Source organism: Oncorhynchus mykiss, chromosome 5 (genome assembly GCF_013265735.2).
Source record: "Oncorhynchus mykiss isolate Arlee chromosome 5, USDA_OmykA_1.1, whole genome shotgun sequence".
NCBI classification, from domain to species: Eukaryota; Metazoa; Chordata; class Actinopteri; order Salmoniformes; family Salmonidae; genus Oncorhynchus; species Oncorhynchus mykiss.
The window spans coordinates 26048511-26073057 of record NC_048569.1 but is presented as its reverse complement, the minus strand read 5'-3'; the positions used below and the strand labels follow the sequence as shown (position 1 = coordinate 26073057).

At 41.2% G+C, this 24547-nt stretch overlaps 1 protein-coding gene across 1 annotated transcript in view; it reads right to left on the bottom strand.

Annotated features, from left to right (window-relative positions):
- Nucleotides 1–24547, bottom strand: part of whrna (whirlin a) — a 153974-nt gene that overhangs the window by 76564 nt on the left and 52863 nt on the right. The window contains exons 2-3 of the mRNA XM_021602252.2: nucleotides 10007–10225; nucleotides 9425–9550 (exon numbers count right to left, since the gene is read on the bottom strand). Coding sequence (XP_021457927.2) covers nucleotides 9425–9550; nucleotides 10007–10225 — 345 coding nt within the window. The remainder of the gene's footprint in view (nucleotides 1–9424; nucleotides 9551–10006; nucleotides 10226–24547) is intronic.

The following is a 24547-nucleotide window of genomic DNA, read 5'->3' as shown; positions in this document are numbered from 1 at the left end:
CAATTGGATTCATGACAGTGGGCCAGATAAAACAAATACAGGATGCGTCCCAAAATGGCACACTATTCCCTATACAGTGCACTACTACTATATAGTGCACTACTTTTGACCAAAGCTCTATAGTCCCTGGTCAGCACTGGTCAAATGTAGTGCACTATATAGGGAATAGTGTGCCTTTTGTGACGTACGCACAGTGTAGGGAAGAAAGACACTTCAAAGGGGAACTAATGGGATGTCTGTTCAGCTCTCCTCACCTGAGACATGTTGTTACGGTACGTGAATGAGGACCCAAAAGCGAATTAACGTAAACAGAGCTTCTTTAATGACAAAACATAGGTAGGCTCAGATGGACCGGCAGATTCCGACAGGACAAGGTTGCAGCAAACATGACGATAGTCTGGTTCAGGCATGAATAACACAAACAAGAATCCGACAAAGACAGGAGCAAAAACAGAGAGAGATATAGAGGACTAATCAGAGGGAAAAAGGGAACAGGTGGGAAAAGGGGTGACGAGGTAGTTAGGAGGAGACAAGGAACAGCTGGGGGAAAGAGGGGGAGAAAAGGTAACCTAATAACGACCAGCAGAGGGAGACAGGGTGAAGGGAAAGGACAGAAACAAGACACAACATGACAATACATGACACATGTGCTCTCTAACCCCATAAAGTCACTGTGTTGGGTGTGTTTTTTATATTGTAGCTCAACCTTTTCTTACAGCTATGAGATCAGCTCTGGTCAGCTTTCAACTCTCTCTCCCATCTGATTCACTTAACATGCCATGCCTTCATCAAAATCCTGATTTAGTTCATACAGGTTGTGTATTGGTCAGAGAGCCACTGTGATATACCATTAATCCAGTGGTGGGTGGAGATATAGAAGTAAAATCAAATTGAATGGCTGGAATGGGATAAAGGAATGGTATGCGTTTGATACCTTTCCATTCAGTCCATTCCAGCCATTAAAATGAGTTGTCCCCCTATATCTCCACCCACCAATTTTCCAAGCTGTTTAAAGGCACAGTCAACTTAGTGTTTGTAAACTTCTGACCCACTAGAATTGTGATACAGTGAATTATAAGTGAAATAACCTGTCTGTGAACAATTGTTGGAAAAATGACTTGTGTCTTGCACAAAGTAGATGTCCTAACCGACTTGCCAAACTATAGTTTGTTAACAAGAAATTTGTGGAGTGGTTGAAAAACAAGTTTTTATGACTCCAACCTAAGTGTATGTTAACTTCTGACTTCAACTGTATATAAAGGAGCCATTTCTGTATTTCAATTCCAAAACATATTTTTTTTTGTTTAAAACATGTTTGCATTATGGGATAATGTGTGTAAATAAGTGAGAACATTTTTTTATATTAAAAAAATATTTTATCCATTTTGAATTCAGGCTGTACAATGTGGAATAAGTCGAGGGGTATGAATACTTTCGGAAGGCACTCTAGTCTCCACTCTGGTTGGTGTTAGTAGTCAACTGCACTGAGACATTGTTGTCCATAATCGTTTGTCTGCACATACAATGTTCATCAGAGGCGTCAAACCCATATGTCGTGTTAAAAAAAAGTATGTTGTTGTTGTTTCTCAGTGTTACCTCTAGCCACAGCAGTTTTATGAAGTTGGCTTTAGCTAGACAAGATAGGTTCAGAGTAGCTAGTTTGTTTAACTACCTTAGCTGGCATGCCTGCTGGCAATGTTGGTAGCCTTTAAAAAAGCAAGCAAAAACTAAATGTACTGAATAAGACTCTTTTACCCAGATTTTTACAGAGAAGCATATTTAGTTTCTTTAAAAAACAAATCACCAGTCAGGAGGATACAGACAGCTCAAGAGGTATGCAGACAGCTTAGGTATGCAGAAAAAGCTGTTTCAGGTGTTCGAAAAATGCGAACCCCCTCCCAGCCATCCTCACATACTTTGTGCCTCTTTAGAGTTTTGGGGTGTTTGATGCCCCTGGAGTTCATTAAAGGACAGCCTTAGTGTCAGCAGGAGTTGTTTCATCCGTAGTTCTGACACTGTGTTATTGTATTGATGCTGGTGCGTTTGGCATGACCTTTCTCAAGACATTGAATTCAATTAGACTGAAGCAGCCAGGTGTCATGAAAAGGGCAAACGACTGTCAGTAGCCGTTTCCACCATGGAGAAAGCTGTCTCTGGGCAGAGCACTTTACCAGCAAAGACCCATACTGTATCCCAAATGGAACCCTATTCCCTATTTAGTGCACTACTTTAAACCAGAGCCCATGGGGAATCGGGTGCCATTTGGGAAACTAGCTAGCTGTTATAAACACCCCAACACTTTACAACAACACTTACAACACTTACAAGGCCTCTGGAGTGTAGAGCCATAAGGCTGGAGAGTAAAGCCATAAGGAAGCTTTTACAAACCCCAGTCATTTGGTGTGCAGAGAGAAAGGGAGAGAGAGAGACAGACCGAGACAGTGCTGCCACCATGACTGGTTGGGATGTTTTTATACAAGCCTGGCAGGGATTGAACTGAGCAAATCCATCATCCCAATGCTAGATGACACACAGTAACCGTACAGTCATCCCCTGGTCAATATGACTACAGTTAGAAGGACTTTCATTCCTGTCGGGGGCTGTGGACACTGTGTACAATAATATTCCAATAATATATTTTAGAATTTAGACATAAATGGATTGAAGGCCCCCTCCAGAGTGAATTACAGAGCTATAATCAACATGTTGTTTATTTACAGAGGGATAACAACAGGAATAAACCCACAAGATGACTTACATACTCAATGATGCAATGAGTCACATCCCAACGAGTCAATGAGTCACATCCCAACGGGGATTTAAAGACACCCTATGTGTCCCAAATGGCACCCTATTCCCTATTTGGTGCACTACTTTTGACCAAGGCCCATGGCACTGTGAAGTTTAATGTATCATTATTTAAAAGTTCGCCCCATAAGCTTTACAACAAATAACAACCATCATTGCTAGCTGTAAGCATCTCTGACTGACCCCATCTTGGTGAATGAGGTGCTACTTCTGAACATGACCAGTGGGTCGTAGCTGTGTGTTACCCTGTTAGTGTTACCTTCCATGCTATCCCACTGTCCTAGGGCTCTATTTTCGGCTGGTGGTAAGGAGGCACAAGTGTCAAAAGCACGTTAGTTTGCAATTTCATCGTGTGAAAACTGGTGCACTGGCATTTTCTAGCCCTAACACCAGGTTCGGCAATTTACTTGTCCAACATCAGCTGAGGTTGGAGGGGTGGCTATATTTGAGGCGTGTCCTTAAAAACACACGCCAAGGTGACAATTTCATGCAGCGCTAATGGGACATTTTAAGACCCACACAAACATGTTGTTAAAGGTAACACAGTTGATAATGTCATGGATTTAGAGAGCAGAAGTGTAGCCTATCCAGCCAGTGTCCATGGATGAGAGATATGCATTTTCTGTTGGTGAATCTCGTTTTTAGAAACATAAAAAACTTTGGTTTTCCCCCCATTTTGTTTAATTTGATTAAAAACCAAGCATAGCTTACCCTCCACTTAATCAATGCTGGTTTAGCATAAAGGGGTTTTAAATGGTCTACTGAGAGTGCTTTGAAATAATTTGGAGGTTTTTGCCCTCATGATTATTTACTCCTGTCTGTCCCGTGGCCCTTAAATTAAAATGAGGAAACCCTGGTGTCCATCGAGTCAACTGTCAGTTGGGCCTGGGCTTTGATCTGTGGCCCTCCAGGCTGCAATTAACCATCCATCACAATTCACATACCTGCATACTTCATTCCGATTGTTTGAGTAGGCTATCCACACTCTTAGAATTTTTTTCTCCCTTATAGAACCAAAAAAGGTTATATTGCTTGCTTCATATATGGTACCCCAAAAAGTTATATGCAGAACCCTTTTATAGGATTTGAACAGAACCCATGAGGTTCTTCTTCACTGAACCAAAATGGTTCCATATAGAACTCTGCATGGTGCCATTTATAAATTATTTAATAAACAGTAGTTATGGACAAAAGAATACCAGCATAGTTTTTAGAAAGTGTCATTATATGCATAGTTTGGAAATATGCACTGGTAGCCAGAGAGGCATCTCTTTGTTTGAATGACATGCCCAGATGACTATAGCCCCGTCGCGCTCACTTCGGTCATCATTAAGTGCTTTGAGAGGCTGATCATGGCCCACATCAAGGCTGGCATGCCAGGCACACTGGACCCACTCTAATGTGCTTACTGCTCCAACACAGCAGATTCATGGAAGATGCCATTTCCACCGCTATTCACACGGTCGTAACACATCTGGACAAGAGGATTACCTATGTGAGAATGCTGTTCATTGACTACAGTTCCGCACCACCCTCTGCAAATGGATCCTGGACTTCCTGACGGGCAGACACCTCCTCCACACTGACTCTTAACACAGTCCTCTGCTGTACTCCCTGTTCACCCACGACTGCATGGCTTTGCACGACATCAACCCCATCATCATGTTTGCTGTCGACACCACGGTTGTAGGCCTGATAACCAACAACCACAAGTCAGCTTATAGGGAGGAAGTGAACTAGCATTGTGGTGTCATGACAATATCAGCAAAACAAAATAATTAATTGTTGACTTCAGGAAGCAGAGTAGGGAACATGCCCTGATCCACATCAATGGGGATGTAGTAGAGAGAGTCATGAGTTTTAAGTTATTCGGCGTCCACATCACCGAGGACCATGGACCAACAACACCACCATTCTTGTCAAGAGGGTGCAACAGTGTCTTTACTTCCTAAGGTGGCTGAAGAAATTCGGCACGCCTCTCCATAAACTACCGCTGCACCATTGAGAGTGTTCTGACCGGTTGCATCACGGTTTGATACGGAAATTGCTCCATCCACGACTGCAAAGCCCTGCAGCGGGTGGTGAAGATCACTGGAACCATGCTTCCATCCAACCAGGACATCTACTCAAAACAGGGCCTGAGCATGAGGCATCATCAAAGACCCCACACACCCCAGCCATGTGCTGTTCTCTGGGCAGAACATTCTGGACTAATATTGAGGGTTATAATGTGTTCAGAGCTGACAAACAGGGTACAGATGGTGGAGTAGCAATTCTTATTAAAGTCCTTTCTCTGTCTCTTTACTGAAATCCATTTATCTTGCCAAATAACTTTAGCTGCTATCTTTATGCCTTTGTCTGGGGAAAAATGTTTCCATAACTGTTATAAGAGTATATCGTCCTCTCTCAGCTAACCGTTGTGCACTCGAGGAGTTAACTAGTTTGTCTTCTTTTACTAAATCAGAAATTATTATGCTGGGTGACCTAAATTATAATTGGAAATTGCAGGCTTTAGACAATCTAAAAGGCGTGTAATGATCTCAACCAAACTCAGCTGGTGACTAAGCCTACACAGTTCAACCCCAAAGATCCTTCACAGTTAACTCTGATTGATTGTATTTTACAGAATACACCAAAGAAATATGCTTCTACTGGTGTCTTTGCCCAAGACATTAGTGACCTTTGCCCAGTTGTTTGTGGTAGAGATGTGAGAATACAAAAATTGAAGCCTTGTAATCATCACAACGAGGAACTTTAAAAACTTCAGTGAAAAGGCTTTTTTTCATGATGTTTATTTTAGTGACCTGCCTGGTACACTCCGGAATTATCAGAAGTCATTCATAAAAAAGAGGATGTTTGGGTCAAGGCTAGGAACACAGGCTTAGGCCCGGACTGGTAAGATTTTAAGCAACTGAGGAAACATTGTGTAAAACAAATCAGAAAGGCTAAATCTGATTAATATGTAATGGTTTTTTCAGATTGTAATGGGAACCTGGCTAAATTCTGGAAAACTGTCAAATCCCTGAAGGGTTCTACTTCCTCCTCTGCCACAACAAATTAATTCAGACACTTGCTTCATTACGGGAAAAAATTACATTAATGATGCATTTAATCACCATGTTATATCAGCGAGCTCTGTCTTTGAAATAACATCTAAGCCTATTCACAATGATATTGGGCTTGACCCTGATAGTGGAAACTTACTGAATTTTCAGGGAAATCAGAGTCAAAGATTTTCTTTTAGGATATTTACAGAAAAATAAGACCTGGATGCTTTGCTAGCAATAAACAACATGAAATCAACAGAGGCCGACCAATTGGATCCTGGTCTGCTTAAGTGTGCATCGCCCATCATTGTTGGCTCCATAACACACCATAACACACATTTTTTATTTGCATTTTTTTTATGGTAGGGAAGATAGATGTGTTTGCTTTCTACTAAATGTATTGGTAAGTCATGTATTTAACAAACCTCAAAGTGCTTTTCTTAGGAGCGAATGGTCTGCCTGCAGGCAGCAGGAAGACAGACTGCACGCAGGCAGCTCGAGATCATTTGATTGACATTTCTGGTTGCCTTGTGAAGTGTTTCGATGTTTTCAATGAGAGCACAAATGCCATTGAGGTTGGCGTTTGAATGCCGTCAGCTGCCACAGTAGACAGGACTTGTCGCCTGAGTTAAATTATTTAAACGTTTGCCATCTGCCGTGCTGTTATATTTCTACCGCATGTTGATTTTCACTGATTGTTTACTGAAATCACCATAGCAATTCATACCGGCATACTGGCTTGCTTTTGCCATCACCCTCTTTCTTGCTTTCTTGTCCCTCTATGGCGACTGGTATGATGTTTTTTTAGTTCTGCTTCAGAAGTGGCATTACTTTACAGACAAGATAAATGCCAGTTCAGTGGCGCTTCAAAACTATCTTTAGAGAAGGTGTTGTGGTGCCATTTAAAAAGCCGTGGTGTACCCTTTCAGACAAACAAACATGCCGTATCTGAAAGGGGTACAAGAGTCTGCGGAGCTCCTCCTTTTCCTCACCACTCCACAGAACGCTAACACACAGCTAGAGAAATGATATATTTCACCGGATGTATAAATGTGAAGCATCCGGTTGACGTTTCCACTCATACCAGGTCGCAATTGTAAATGAGAACTTGTTCTCAACTTGCCTACCTGGTTAAATAAAGGTGAAATAAAAAAAATAAAAAAATACCAAATATGGTGATGAGAGGAAGCCCAGTGGGAGAAGATGGTGCGAGATTGATTTTGGCCGACATTCTGCAATACAGTTACATACAGTTTTCTGTTTCCAAAACTATATAGAATCTGTAACAAACCGTTTGAACTGTGTTTTGTTGATTTGACCTTTTGCCAAAGTCTGTAAGTTGTTGTTTTGTTTGTATTCAGATTTGGTTAGAATCTGTCTTTTAAGGTCTTTTAAGACCTTATCAATAACCTACTAAATTGTATCTTGCTTATTAACTATGTTTGGCATGTCTATCCCTAGCCTCTATATCAATGTGAATGCCGTAGTTTAACTCTGTATTTCGATATTGAAGCAATGCAATTAGAACAATATGGACTGCAAACATGTTCAACATATTTTGCAAATGGGGCAGACTAATTAACGGACTAGGCTATAATGGACTAACATTCCAATTGGAGTTGATGACAACGCAATACATAAAATGCCTTAAATACACAACTTGAAGCAACCACGTATTTAACCATGGAGCACATTCTGATTGGCCAGGGAGGGAGCAAGCCTCGACACACCCACAACTTGTTTGTTCAGAAAAACCCAGCCCTTTCACGCCACCGCCAGCAACTGCAAACCATAATTGTGGTAGCAAAAATATTTCTGACACACCCCCAAACCTACAGAGCTACCGCTATTCACTTAGCTTACCCATTCCATTAGATTTGTTAAAATAGAGGCCCTTGTCTGCATCCCACATGGCACCCTTTTCCCTATGTAGTACACTACCTTTACCAGGGCCCATAGGGCTCTCGTCAAAAGTAGTGTTAAGGGGTGTCAAACTCATTTTACCCCGGGGGCCGCAAAAAGGTCTTCAACGAGGTCCGGAGGGCCAGGTCCGTTCCATAGAGGGGCAAGGGTGGAGATGGACCTGCCTGCTACGCCTGTAATAACCCCATCAGTCAAAGTGTCAGCCCAGCTGGCTCCAGCTGGGAGCTGGGTCTCCCACCACACTGTCCCTCATAACAGTACACAGGGGGCCATTACAGAGAACCGGGCTGGAACATTACAGAAAAACAAAACTATACACTGGAATAGACTATTGTAAAACTTTAATTAATAGCATGGGCTTTTATTTGCTGAAATGTGTGCCATTGGCCAGCTGTTAAAAGGGACAGGTGGCTATTTGAGCCTCAGCATTTAATTGAAGTTTTACGGTAATAACGCACATTAAGGTTGCAGCATACTGTATGGATGCATGTTGAATCCATTGTGTGTGGGAGTGTGTGCGTGTCCGTGTTTTGACCTATGCTCCCTGAAAGTCGTCAAAAGCGTGTGTCTCGGCACCAGGATACCAGGTGTCCATTGAAGCGTTGTTCATTCTCCCCCCTGTCAAAAAACGGTATGGGCCCAACACATCAGAGACGGGGCTATATTTAGATCCTGCTCCAATGCCTCCCCTTTCTTTTTCCTCATGGCCCAAAGTGAAATGTCTACATGCTGCTCACTAGAACAGAGGACATAACTGGTCCATAGCCATGTCCCCATTTCAATATATTCAGATGACAACATTGCCTTCCCTATCAAATCACATCAAACCACCATGCATCAAAACTCAGAGATGTAAAAAATGTAAAAAATGACTAGTTGAAGATTTCAGAAAAAACAGAACCAAAACAATCCCCTCCACTCAACAAGCACACACAGGCAAATTGTCTTTAAGATGACAATGAAGCATAAGGAGAAAGCAAGAGAGAGATGGAGTGAGGGAGGGAGATGGACAGAGGTAAAAAGACAAGAGTCTGGAACACAGCAAAGAGAGGTGGATGGAGAGAAAGAAACAGACATCTTTTCCCTTGAAGCCCCTCTCGAATGTAATGATGATGTTGAGCCTTTGAGCCTCCTTCTCCATCTTTGTCTACCTCTGTCTCTCGCCCTCCCTCCCGCTTTCTCTCACCCTAAATTTCCCTTGGGAGGTCTTGTCAGTCGCTACTAACACGGAGGATCAATATCCTGCCATGAGTGTGAGCCATTGATGGGAGTCTGATCCTTCAGCAGTGGCCACACTTCAACTGTCTTTCCTGTCCCTTAATGACCTAATGTGTGATAAACTAGAGAGAGAGAGAGAGAGAGAGAGAGAGAGAGAGAGAGAGAGAGAGAGAGAGAGAGAGAGAGAGAGAGATGATATTCAGCATTATGGACAGTTCTGGTGACCTCCTTAATTAACATGCCTGTCTTATCAGACATATTGTGAATGTTTGTATGTGTGTGTATGTGTGTGTGAGTGAGTGCTAGCTGGGTTGGTGGTATTCTCAGAAGCTTGCGCTAGCTAAGGAAATATGTCACAAGAGGTTCAAAAGAAGTGCACTATGTAGGGAAAAGGTGCCATTTGGGACGCAAGCCATGTCGGTGGTTACCTTAAGTCCACCACACTCTGCGGCAGAACCCCGGTCCACTCCGGTGATGTAGATCCCCAAGGCATACTCTGCCCCACCCCGGATCATCAGACCTAGTGAACGGCCATCGTCCAATACCAGGTTCACCTGACAGAGAAGTGGAGGGAGGGGGAGAGAGAGATTTGACATAAAAAAAGCATTCAAAAAGCATCCAGCATTGTCTAAGATTCTGAATGCCCTGTCTTTTTTTAAAACAAATTGAGCAGCTATTTGTAAGTGAGTTATTGTTGTCTAAGAAGAGTGAAGTGGACTAATTTGTCGAGACAATAAAACATGACGATTTATGTGAAATCCCTGAACAGCTGAATCTGGAAACGCCCAACACTAAATTACACTCTTAAATGCTAAACTAAGCCGTTTCAGAGGCCAGTGGTAATGTGAATGCTCAGTCTGAGTGGGCACCTGTGTGTGTGTTCAGTGACCTGTCACCCTAACAACCAACCAACTATAGGATCAAACCATGCACATCACAGCAGACCCTACAGAACTAGAGTGCTGGTATATGTGTATTTGTGTGTGTGTGTACATAGAAAACAGGCTCACCTTCTTCTCATCTCCCTCCTGCAGTATCTGCATGGTGCTGCGTCGTTGGCTGTCGGTGCGTCTCAGGGTGGCACTGCGGTGCTCTGGGAGGTCAGGGGGAGGGGGAACACTGTGACCCTGAGGGTCCACCCAGGTGTACACATGGTTAGTGACATAACCCCCTGGGATACGCCCCACCGACTGCACCGACAGGGACAGCTTCTTACTGCCCTTCAACACCTAGAGAGAGGAGAGGAGAGGAGATGAGAAGGTGGATGAGAGGAGAGGGGGGAGTAGGGGAGGAGAAGAGAGCAGGGGAAAGAGATGAGTCAATATTTCACAAATCATCCAAATCATCTATTCATACATGAGCAAGCACTTCAAAGCACGGAGTACATACAGATCATTCTGGCAATCAATCATACATTCACACATGCAAGCATGCACCTGTGTACACACACACACACACACACACACACACACACACACACACACACACACACACACACACACACACACACACACACACACACACACACACACACACACACACACACACACACACACACACACACACACACACACACTTGATATGCTGAGACAAAACACTCTGAGTTGTCCCTCATTGATTTCTGATAGTCTGCTGTAACTGCAATCATGTTTGTGCAATGTGTTGCGTTGAATGCATCCATGTGTGAAAAAATCATACTATTCCTTTGTTGTACTGTCAAACAGTCAGATTCTAAAAAAGCCTGTCTTCCAGACTATTCTCCTAGCGCTGTACGCATCAATCGTCTCAGAGTAGGAGTGCTGATCTAGGATCAGGTCCCCACTGTCCATGTAATCTTATTCATATATAAACAACTTATAAAGCCCAACACATACAAATAATATAAATAACTTATAAAGCCCCACACATACAAATAATATAAACAACCTATAAAGCCCCACACATACAAATAATATAAACAACCTATAAAGCCCCACACATACAAATAATATAAACAACCTATAAAGCCCCACACATACAAATAATATAAACAACCTATAAAGCCCCACACATACAAATAATATAAACAACCTATAAAGCCCAACACATACAATAATATAAATAACCTATTAAGCACAACACATACAAATAATATAAACAACCTATAAAGCCCAACACATACAATAATATAAATAACCTATTAAGCACAACACATACAAATAATATAAACAACCTATAAAGCCCAACACATACAATAATATAAATAACCTATTAAGCACAACACATACAAATAATATAAACAACCTATAAAGCCCCACACATACAAATAATATAAACAACCTATAAAGCCCAACACATACAATAATATAAATGATATAAATGGTTGCGAGTTCAAACCCCCGAGCTGACAAGGTACAAATCTGTCGTTCTGCCCCTGAACAGGCAGTTAACCCACTGTTCCCAGGCCGTCATTGAAAATAAGAATTTGTTCTTAACTGACTTGCCTGGTTAAATAAAGGTAAAATAAAAAAATAAATAAATAAATAAATAACCTATAAAGCCCCACACATACAATAATATAAACAACCTATAAAGCCCAACACATACAAATAATATAAATAACCTATAAAGCCCCACACATACAATAATATAAATAACCTATAAAGCCCCACACATACAATAATATAAATAACCTATTAAGCACAACACATACAAATAATATAAACAACCTATAAAGCCCCACACATACAAATAATATAAACAACCTATAAAGCCCAACACATACAATAATATAAATAACCTATTAAGCACAACACATACAATAATATAAAGAACTTATAAAGCCCCACACATACAATAATATAAATAACCTATAAAGCCCCACACATACAATAATATAAATAACCTATTAAGCACAACACATACAATAATATAAATAACCTATTAAGCACAACACATACAATAATATAAAGAACTTATAAAGCACAACATATACAATAATATAAAGAACTTATAAAGCACAACACATACAATAATATAAAGAACTTATAAAGCACAACATATACAATAATATAAATAACCTATAAAGCCCAACACATACAATAATATAAAGAACTTATAAAGCACAACACATACAATAATATAAAGAACTTATAAAGCACAACATATACAATAATATAAATAACCTATAAAGCCCAACACATACAATAATATAAAGAACTTATAAAGCACAACATATACAATAATATAAATAACCTATAAAGCCCAACACATACAATAATATAAAGAACTTATAAAGCACAACATATACAATAATATAAAGAACTTATAAAGCACAACACATACAATAATATAAAGAACTTATAAAGCACAACATATACAATAATATAAATAACCTATAAAGCCCAACGCATACAATAATATAAAGAACTTATAAAGCACAACACATACAATAATATAAAGAACTTATAAAGCCCAACACATACAATAATATAAAGAACTTATAAAGCACAACACATACTGTACAAATAATCTAAGCCTATGGGGAAAGGGTGGTATGGGGAGGTTTTTCTCTGGTTGCCGAGAGGCGGGGCAGGATTATGCATGTAAAAGTATCTCGCTTGTTTATGAGAGTGGGGGGGCTTATGGGATAAGTGGTGGGGGTGGGCATATAGAGATATGGGGGGGCTGACAACTACCTGGGTTGATAGGCGGGGGGAAGGGGTGGAAACGTTTGTTTATTTTTCTTTAAATGTCAATTTTATTAATACAAAATCCTGTGTGATCAATATGATAATTTCTTTGTATGTATTTATTTTGTTTTTCTTTTGAGTGTCAGCCCACGGGTACATGTAAACTGTTATGTAAACTGAATATATGAATTTAAATGAATACTGGACCTGTTACCCACCCCAACAAAAAAATGCCATAACAAATTAAAGCATCTTTATTGTTAAAACCAACACATTTCAGACACAGCCTTCATCAGGGTTTGACACCTGGCTCAGAGCACTAGTTACACTAGTTACAGTTACAGTTCACATTACAATCACAGATGCATAATGAAAGTGCCATTACAAACACTTCTAAATTGATCAATCTCACCTAATAATCTTGGGACCCAAATCTTGTGTCAGCTAGCTGGCTACCTCCATTCTGTCACCAGAGATTACACCTGAAAAGCCTATTGTGGCACTAACATCATCAGTATTCTAGAGGAGGAGATGCAGATAAAGGAACAGACTTCATATTCTAGTGAGTCTGACAGTAAGGGACTAGATGTGCGTCTTTGCCAAGCAGCCTCTGAGTCTGTACTGCTGTGATTTATGTGATCCAACAGGCTCTCTCCCTCTGGTACGTGCCGCCTTGCTGGGCCCAGAAACGTTCCTTTGCATTTAGGGGAAAGAGAATAGGAAGCCGGAAAATTAACTGTTTAGATTAAATGGAAACTGAAAGGGCAGATACAGTTTGGTAGAGTAGTAATTAGGAAGAGGGGATGTGAGGAGAGGCAGAAGTGGGGAAGGTCGAAGGGAGAGAGAGGTGAAAGGAGAAGAGGGGGGTAACAACAGTAATTTAGAGCAGAGCTTCTCTACAGTGGCAGCAGCAGCAGTCCTAATGTGGTGTGTCCCAGCAGGAAAGTACGGACTGGGACGGTGCCTGATGGAGTGCATCGGTAAGGCCCATACCAACGACACATAATGGGTGGTAATGGGAAATAAAGGGAAATAAGAAGAAATGGTAAAGCCAAGTAATATACAGTGGCAATCAGGCAAGACCGTACAAAACAAGTTCCCCAATGAAAATCCAGACACACCCATATATGCTACAGGACCAGTACTATGCATGCGTGTATGTGTGTGTGTGTGTGTGTCTCAGATAAAAGGGTTGTGGTAGGTTGAATTCCCACATTGAACCTCTAGAAGGACCAATGGATTTATGCCACCCAGAGAAAAGGCTCTTTCCTTGTATCCTGGTAAAACTGTTTTTTATGTGGCTACGTGGACGTCTTGGCTCCTATAGTGGAAACACTCAAGGCTAATTGTTCCCGGTAATTGGCGTCGCTTGGCCGGTTTATTTAACTGGCATGCACACATGAATGCACACACATTGACACACGTGCACACACACACTGCCACTCCCTGTGTATTTACCGCTGTGTCCGAAGGGAATTATAAAACATCTGAGAGATGAACAGGGATGAGGGAAACAGCTCAGTGCTCAGTGAGAAAGAGAGGAATGTGTGTGTGTGGTAACGTTAGCATCGACAGGGGAACAGAAACACAGACGTACTAAACAGAGCATGTGTAAACATTAGCTTAACAAAAGAGGGCCAATTAGGGGATCATAAGAAGTAATTGGGTCTTTGCTGGCAGTGGCATGTGTTTAGAATGTTCAGAATGTGATTATATGATTACAAATGAGAGGGGGAAATACAGTTGGGCCAGAAAGGACATTTGCATTGGTTTGGTATGTTGTATTTATTTAAAAGCAGCAGCTACTCTTCCTGAGGTCCACATGAAACATGACAGAATACATAGTACAGAACATTATTAGTCAAGGACTGAACTACATACATTTACAACGTTACACATAGCCTACATATCAGTACATACACATTATATTTAGGTCTAATACATAGCACAGTGCAAATTACAATACATGATGAATAAAATGGCTGTGTCTCTTCACAGTCCTCTTTGTGCAGTAAGCTGTTCTTTTATATGTTTTTTTAAACTGGTTTTATTGCTAGCTTGAGTTACAGAGAGTTCCATGTAGTCATGGCTCTATTTAATACTATACGTTTTCCAGCCTCTGTTCTGGACCTGGGGACTGAAGACCAAATCAAATCAAATCAAATGTATTTATATAGCCCTTCGTACATCAGCTGATATCTCAAAGTGCTGTACAGAAACCCAGCCTAAAACCCCAAACAGCAAGCAGACAACAGGTTGCATGTCTTTGCTGACCGATGAGTGTCCGAACTGTGCCAGCTGCTTGATCAGACAGTTCGGTACCTTCAACACATCAATACCTCACACAAAGGCCAATAGTGATGCAATCAATCCTCCTCAACTTTGAGCCAGGAGAGATTGAAATGCATGGTACTGACACTTTCCCTCCACATCTGACTGTGATATGTGTTGCTTTGTTCTAGACCAACTGTCCTTCTTTGCCACACATGACCACACAGCTGGGCAGTAGTCCAGGTGTGTCAAAACTAGGGCCTGTAGGACGTGTCTGGTCGACTGAGATGTCAAGAAGGCAGAGCAATGCCCTATCATGGACAGACCTCTTCCCATTTTAGTAACCATTGAGTCTATATATGTTTTGACCATGAAAGCTTGCTATCTAGGGTTACACCGAGCAGTTTAGTCTCCTCAACTTGCTCAATAGCCACATAATTCAATAATAGATCTAAATGAGGTTTAGCATTGAGAGAGGGATTTGTCAGAAAAATGATGCTTTTAAGTTGAGATATTTATCACCAGCCTATTGCTAGTTACTATTGATAGTTTCTTGATGGGAGCCTATCAGTAACCGGAAGAAGCAGTTTCATAAATGCTTCAAGTGCAGCGTCCAGATGTTCCTCATTACACACATCAGACCAACAAATATATTTCACATCTTCGACATAGGAATCCTTGCAAAACCTCTTGTATGAGCATTTATACACAATTTTAGGAACTACTACATTATGATCACTACATCCAATGGGTGTGGATCCTGCTTTAGAGCAGATTTCTCCAACATTAGTAAAGTTTTGATCAATAAATGTGGATGATTTATTTCCAGTTATTTTTGTAAATACCCTGGTAGGTTAACTAATGACTTGAACCAGATCACAGTCACTGGTTACAGCTTGGAGCTTCTTTTTCAGTGGGCAGTTTGATGACAACCAGTCAATATTTAGGTCACCTAGAAAATATACCTCTCTATTGATATCACATACATTTTCCAACATTTCACACATATAGTCTAAATACTGACTTTTAGCACTTGGTGGTCTATTGCAACTTCCTACGAGAATAGGCTTCAGGTGAGGCAGATGAACCTGTAGCCATATTAGTTCCACATCATCTGACATGAGATCCTCTCTCAGCTTAACAGGAATATGACTCTGGAGATGCATGGCAACACCTCTTCCATTTGCATTTCTATATTTCCTATATATTATATAACCTTGTATAGTTACTATTGCATCAAATTAGCTACAGTGCCTTTGGAAAGTATTCCGACCCCTAGACTTTTTCCACATTTTGTTAAGTTAAAGCCTTACAATCTACACACAATACCCCATAATGACAAATTGAAAACAGTATCCGCTCCGAGACAGGATTGTGTCGAGGCACAGATCTGGGGAAGGGTACCATAACATTTCTGCAGCATTGAAGGTCCCCAAGAACACACATCATTCTTAAACGGAATAAGTTTGGAACCACCAAGACTCTTCCGAGAGCCAGCCGCCTGGCCAAACTAAGCAATCGGGTGAGAAGGGCTTGGTCAGGAAGTTGACCACGAACCCGATGGTCACTCAGACAGAGCTCCAGAGTTCCTCTGTGGAGATGGGAGAACCTTCCAGAAGGACAGCCATCTCTGCAGCACTCCACCAATCAGGCCTTTTTGGTAGAGTTTCCAGATGGAAGCTACTCAGTAAAAGGCACAAGAAAGCCTGCTTGGAGTTTGCCAAAAGGAACCTAAATACTCTCAGACCATGAGGAACCAGATTCGCTGGTCTGATGAAACCAAGAATGAACTCTTTGGCCTGAATGCCAGAGCGTCACGTATGGAGGAAACCTGGCACCATGCTTAAGGTGAAGCATGGTGGTGGCAGCATCATGCTGTGGGGATGTTTTTCAGAAGCAGGGACAGGGAGACTAGTCGGGATCGAGGCAAAGATGAATGGATCAACATGAACCCGACTGAACATCTCTGGAGAGACCTAAAAATAGCTGTGGAGCAATGCACACCATCCAACCTGACAGAACTTGAGAGGATCTGCAGAGAAGAATGGGAGAAACTCCCAAAATAGAGGTGTGCCAAGCTTGTAGCGTCATACCCAAGAAGACTCAAGGCTGTAATAGCTGCCAAAGGTGCTGAGTAAAGGGTCTGAATACATACATTTGCAGTTGGAAGTTTACATACACTTAGTTTGGAGTAATAAAAACTCGGTTTTTCAAACACTCCGCAAATTCCTTGTTAACAAACTATAGTTTTGGCAAGTTGGCTAGGACATCTTCTTTGTGCATGACACAAGTCATTTTTCCAGCAATTGTTTACAGACATATTATTTCACTTATAATTCACTATATCACAATTCCAGTGGGTCAGAAGTTTACATACACTAAGTTGATTGTGCCTTCAAACAGCTTGGAAAATTCCAGAAAATTATGTTATGGCTTTAGAAGCTTCTGATAGGCTAATTGACATAATTTGAGTCAATTGGAGGTGTACCTATGGATGTATTTCAAGGCCTACCTTCAAGCTCAGTGCCTCTTTGCTTGACATCATGGGAAAATCAAAAGAAATCAGCCAAGACCTCAGAAAAAAATTTGTAGACCTCCACATGTCTGGTTCATCCTTGGAAGCAATTGCAAACCCCTGAAGGTACCACGTTCATCTGTACAAACAATAGTACGCAAGTATAAACAGCATGGGACCACGCAGCCGTCATACCGCTCAGGAAGGAGACGTGTTCTGCATCCTAGAAATGAACGTACATTGGTACGAAAAGTGCAAATCAATCCCAGTATAATAGCAAAGGTCGTGAAGATTTTGAAGGAAACAGATACAAAAGTATCTATATCCACAGTAAAACGAGTCCTATATTGACATAACCTGAAAGGCCGCTCAGCAAGGAAGAAGCCACTGCTCCAAAACAGCCATAAAAAAGCCAGACTGCGGTTTGCAACTGCACATGGGGACAAAGATAATGCTTTTTGGAGAAATGTCCTCTGGTCTGATGAAACAAAAATAGAACTGTTTGGCCATAATGACCATTGTTATGTTTGGAGGAAAAAGGGGGAGGCTTGCAAGCCGAAGAACACCATCCCAACCGTGAAGCACGGGGGTGGCAGCATCATGTTGTGGGGGTGCTTTGCTGCAGAAGGGACTGGTGCACTTCACACAATAGATGGCATCATGAGGGGGAAAATTATTTGGATATATTGAAGCAACATCTCAAGACATCAGTCAGGAAGTTAAAGCTTGGCCACAAATGGGTCTTCCAAATGGACAATGACCCCAAGCATTCTAACCAACTTGCCAAAACTATAGTTTGTTAACAAGAAATTTGTGGAGTGGTTGAAAAACAAGTTTTTATGACTCCAACCTAAGTGTATGTTAACTTCTGACTTCAACTGTAGATGGCCGATATCAAGACTACTGGCGAGCGGCTAGCTTAATGAGCCGGGCTACATCAGTTGTTATGAGACTCCAAGGCTGCTTAAGTGGCACTTTAAAGGCCAATGAGACAGAATGTAGTGAACTAAAGGAGAACTGCTGGGCTGCGTCCCACATAGTATATAGTGCACTACTTTTGGCCAGGGCCCGATAGTGAATAGGCTGCCTTTTGGGAGGCACCCCTGAAGTGCTATGAATCACCTTCACTGCTGCGTAAAAACTACCACAGCAATCTGTTTTGCCATGGATCCCAAAAACTATTAATTAAACACTAGCCAAATGGATGAGCTCCTTTTCTTAGAAATGTGAGTGCAGATTTGGGGCCTCAGGTGGGCCCGGTGCCTGGCGGTTTCTCCTATCATCAGCAACAGCGGATCAATTACAGTTCATATTCTCATAGACACATTAATGTACTGCCACACTTTAACAATGCGCGCTCCACCTCCCCCCGCCGGCATTGGAAAGGCGTCTGAAATATAAAATGCAATGCTTTCAGAGTAATTATCAGCACTTTGCTCCAAACGCAGGAAAGTAAGAACAATTTGATTCATTCTGCCATTGGTTCCACCCTATAACTGTCTCATTCCAGGAAATGCAGATCTACAATTTTTACAAATAAGCTGCTTATCAGGTGAAATGTTGATGAGGGCCAGTCTATTCTCTCATTAGACATACAGTACATACTTAACCTGTACACTATCATATATTTCTAATTTCATTGCAAGAATTGGCATTTCTGGAAAAGACAGAATATTATATGATCCATTGCTGGTGTTTAACTTACCATGTATGAATGGTACAGTATATAAATGACGTATCAAAGGTATATGAATGGTATATTGATGGTGTATGAATGGCCTAATACATGGCATTTTCATACAGCGGTAAAATGTCCTCCTGGATGGAGATCAAAGGTGCCGGCTAACAAAAGATTTCAAGACCCCCCCCACTCCTGGGGGAGTTGGCCAGTTTTATTATGGTCATAAATACCTTGCAGGAACTCTCTCCCACTCTGCAGAAATGGAAGTTAAAAATCCCTTCGTTACAACAGAAAGAGATTTTGCAGTACTGTAACATCAAAAGGTTGGACAATGAAACAATATTTCTAAAGTAAATATTGTGGGAAATGGTTGGTGGGACTTAAACAATAATCATATCAAATCAGTTGTTGTTATGCGATATCATTAAGGACAGTATAACTAAACAACTGTATCTCTGAAAGTGTACGCATTCAAAGTGTCAGGTTTACATCTAAATGTTGTAAAACTTATATGAGTAAATATTAAACTATTTGTGAGAAGATTAAATGTGATTTTAGCCTCCTAAATGAGACAATGGTTTTTCATATAGACTTTTGCCAAGTCAGTAACCACGTCCACGTGAGCACAGACATTGTGGCAACGGGATGGAACCGCCCTCCAAGGCAAGGGCTTAAAGGACTTGCTGATGAATTAATATATTAGACCAGAGAACGTGAGGATCATCCACATGTTGAAATGGTTGGAATCTCTACAGACCAGACAGCGTGGAGTGGTGGCTACATGGCTGAGAAATGGTTTAAAACTTAAGACCAGTATACGTGCAGCGCGAGCTGAATACATTACGAAATGGTTTGAAGACTACAATACCAAAAAATGTTGAGACCCTCTGAAACTCATTCCTCTCGAAGAAGAAGACTACACAGGAACATTCAGTCTGCAGCTGTTTATGCACTGTTAGCCTAGCCTCTTTGGGCTAGGAGGCAGTATTTTGACGTCCGAATGAAAAGCGTACCCAAAGTAAACTGCATGTTACTCAGGCCCAGAAGCTAGGATATGCATATAATTGGTAGATTTCGATAGAAAACACTCTAGTTTCTAAAACTGTTAAAATAATGGCTGTGAGTATAACATAACTGAAATGGCAGGCAAAACCCAGAGGACAAACCATCCCCCCAAAAAAACATTTTCAGCCTACCACTATTTTCAATGACTGTCACTTTTATTATAAGGCTAAATCCTCCCAGATTGCAGTTCCTAGGGCTTCCACTAGTTCCGCTAGTTTTTGTAAAAATGAGGTAGAAGTTGTAGTTCTTCTATGTGGCTCTCATTTTGGCTGTAGTGTTTCCATGTCTTTATCTCTTGTAAAGACAATAACGATCCTCCGTCTTGAATTTTATAGTTTATTTACGTATTAGGGTACCTAAGGTTTGATTATAAACGTTGTTTGACTTGTTTAGATTAATTTTATATACATTTTGATGAAGGGAAACCAGTGGATTATTGACTGAAGCGCGCCAGCTAAACTGAGTTTTTATGGATATAAAGAAAGACTTTAGCGAACAAATTGACCATTTGTGATGTAACTGGGACCTTTTGGAGTGCCAACAGAAGAAGATCTTCAAAGGTAAGGCATTTATTATATCGCTATTTCTGACTTTTGTGTCGCAACTGCCTGGTTGAAAAATGATTTTCATGCATTTGTATGCGGGGCACTGTCCTCAGATAATCGCATGGTGTGCTTTCGCCGCAAAGCCTTTTTGAAAGCTGACACTGTGGCTGGATAAACAAGAAGTTAAGCATTATTTTGACGTTTTACACGTATATTGTCATGAATGTTAAATACAGTATGTATAATACTGTAGTTTGAATTTCGCGTTTTACAATTTTATCGGATGTTGACAAGGTGTCCCGCTAGCAGCACGTATATCCGTAACAGGCTAGGAAACTCAAACGAAGACGAGAGACAAAGAACAGTTTCCTCTCACCACTATACAGTCATGGCCAAAAGTTTTGAGAATTACACAAATATTAATTTTCGCAAAGTCTGCTGCCTCAGTGTGTATGATGGCAATTTGCATAAACTTCAGAATGTTATGAAGAGTGATTTGATGAATTGCAATTAATTGCAAAGTCCCTCTTTGCCATGCAAATGAACTGAATCCCCCCCCCAAAATTCCACTGCATTTCAGCCCTGCCACAAAAGGACCAGCTAACATCATGTCAGTGATTCTCTCAGTAACAGAAGTGTGAGTGTTGACGAGGACAAGGCTGGAGATCACTCTGTCAGGCTGATTGAGTTCGAATAACAGACTGGAAGCTTCAAAAGGAGGGTGGTGCTTGGAATCATTGTTCTTCCTCTGTCAACCATGGTTAGCTGCAAGGAAACACGTGTTGTCATCATTGCTTTGCACAAAAAGGGCTTCACAGGCAAGGATATTGCTGCCAGTAAGATTGCACCGAAATCAACCATTTATCGGATCATCAAGAACTTCAAGGAGAGCGGTTCAATTGTTGTGATAAGGCTTCAGGCCGCCCAAGAAAGTCCAGCAAGCACCAGGACCGTCTCCTAAAGTTGATTCAGCTGCGGGATTGGGGCACCACCAGTACAGAGCTTGCTCAGGAATGGCAGCAGGCAGGTGTGAGTGCATCTGCATGCACAGTGAGGCTGTCAGCGTCGTGTGTATAGGTGGCAGGGAAGTCAGGCGCAGGAGAGTCAAAATGGAGTGTAAATGGAGTCTTTTAATAAATGTCAACAGAACATGCTCCATAACACTAAAAAGTACAGACATGAAAAAACATGGGTAAGAGGACCCGTCGCGCACCAACACAACAAAATAACAACACTGACAATAAAACAATCTCTGACAAAGACATGAGGGGAAACAGAGGGTTAAATACACAACAGGTAATGCATGGGATTGAAAACAGGTGTGTGGGAAGACAAGACAAAACCAATGGAAAATGAAAAATGGATCAATGATGGCTAGAAGACCGGTGACGTCGAACGCCGAGCACCGCCCGAACAAGGAGAGGCAACGACATCGGCAGAAGTCGTGACAGAGGCGAAGACTTTTGGAGGATGGCCTGGTGTCAAGAAGGGCAGCAAAGAAGCCACTTCTCTCCAGGAAAAACATCAGAGACAGACTTATATTCTGCAAGAGGTACAGGGATTGGACTGCTGAGGACTGGGGTAAAGTCATTTTCTCTGATGAATCCCCTTTCCGATTGTTTGGGGCATCTGAAAAAAATAATGTTCGAAGAAGACAAGGTGAGCGCTATCATCAGTCCTGTGTCATGCCATCAGTAAAGCATCCTGAGACCATTTATATGTGGGGTTGCTTCTCAGCCAAGGGAGTGGGCTCACTCACAATTTTGCCTAAGAACACAGCGATGAATAAAGAATGGTACCAACACATCCTCAGAGAGCAACTTCTAACCATCCAGGAACAGTTTGGTGATGAACAATGCCTTTTCCAGCATGGCGGAGCACCTTGCCATAAGGCAAAAGTGATAACTAAGTGGCTCGGGGAACAAAACATCTATATTTTTGGTCCATGGCCAGGAAACTCCCAAGACCTTAATCCCATTGAGAACTTGTGGTCAATCCTCAAGAGGCGGGTGGACAAACAAAACCGCACAAATTCTGACAAACTCCAAGCATTGATTATGCAAGAATGGGCTGCCATCAGTCAGGATGTGGCCCAGAAGTTAATTGACAGCATGCCAGGGCGGATTGCAGAGGCCTTGAAAAAGAAGGGTTAACACTGCAAATAATGACTCTTTGCATCAACTTCATGTAATTGTCAATAAAAGCCTTTGAAAACTTATGAAATGCTTGTAATTATACTTCAGTATTCCATAGTAACATCTGACAAAAATATCTAAAGACACTGAAGCAGCAAACTTTGTGGAAATTAATATTGGTGTCATTCTCAAAACTTTTGGCCACGGCTGTAGGTTTCTCTATCTATTCTAAGCAAACAGAGCGACGGACAAGCGCCACTGAACACCGCGTGGTACACCTCTGGAAAATCTGTTCTTACAGACACTCCGAGACCAAGAAGCTACGACTACTGAGGACATGGTGACCTCTGGTGGACAACCAGAGACTTACATAACCAGAGACTTTCTGTGGAACTATTCCACAGATTGATCGAGTGATTTCAACAGAGCGAGACGACAAAGACATACAAGAGTAAATATGTACTTTGCGTTTCAAAATACGAATGAGCGGTTGTTAGGGTGCTAAATATCCACATTTACGATGAGCGTATTCCTCAACTGTATGTACGATAATTTAATTCCTTTGTCTCTCCCCCTCCCGCTCTTTTGCACCCCCCCTTTCATTGTGTAACCTGTCGTCATATCGGGTTAGTCCACTAGGGACTTTCATTGCATTATGTAGTAATCAATGTATAATCTATCCTTTGTGTGTGTTTATGTATTTCTGTGTGATTATTTAGTTGGTTAGTAAATCAATAATTAAGCCAATTGGTGTAAGATGATTCATCATGGAGACCCGGGTTCGTGCAGATTTATAGGATATTACGACGTTCAGAATGAGACTGAAATAGGAGCAAATGATTGATGGATGACGGATAGTATCTCGAGATATTCTGATATTTTTTTATAAATTTGGGATACGGTAACTCATTAAATAAACATTTCCCGTGGTGCCCCAGATTACTACTTAATTAATTGTTATATGTTTAAATTAATTGCATAATAATTGAACGTGGTATGTAATTATTAGATAACTAGCATTCATCGCATTAATGGTAGCAACTTCACGACAATGCTATTGTGTGGATATCTTAGAATAGACAGTTGAAAATGCTGTTCAGAAAGTAAAGTGCTTCCATCAGGTAAAGTCAGTGTGATGTTGATATTGTGCAGCTGCCTGCCTGCCTGCCTGCCTGCCATACAGAGAGAACATAGGAAACACACCCTCTGCTTGTTTAGCAACCTGCTAACCATCAACCATCTATTCAGGCCGACCACAGCCTGTAGGGTTTCTCCGGATCCAAACGCACTGAAAGATAACAATACAACACACACACACACAGTCTTACAAATCAAATCAAATCAAATCAAATTTTATTTGTCACATACACATGGTTAGCAGATGTTAATGCGAGTGTAGCGAAATGCTTGTGCTTCTAGTTCCGACAATGCAGTAATAACCAACAAGTAATCTAACTAACAATTCCAAAACTACTGTCTTGTACACAGTGTAAGGGGATAAAGAATATGTACATAAGGATATATGATGAGTGATGGTACAGAGCAGCATAGGCAAGATACAGTAGATGGTATCGAGTACAGTATGTACAAATGAGATGAGTATGTAAACAAAGTGGCATAGTTTAAAGTGGCTAGTGATACATGTATTACATAAGGATACAGTCGATG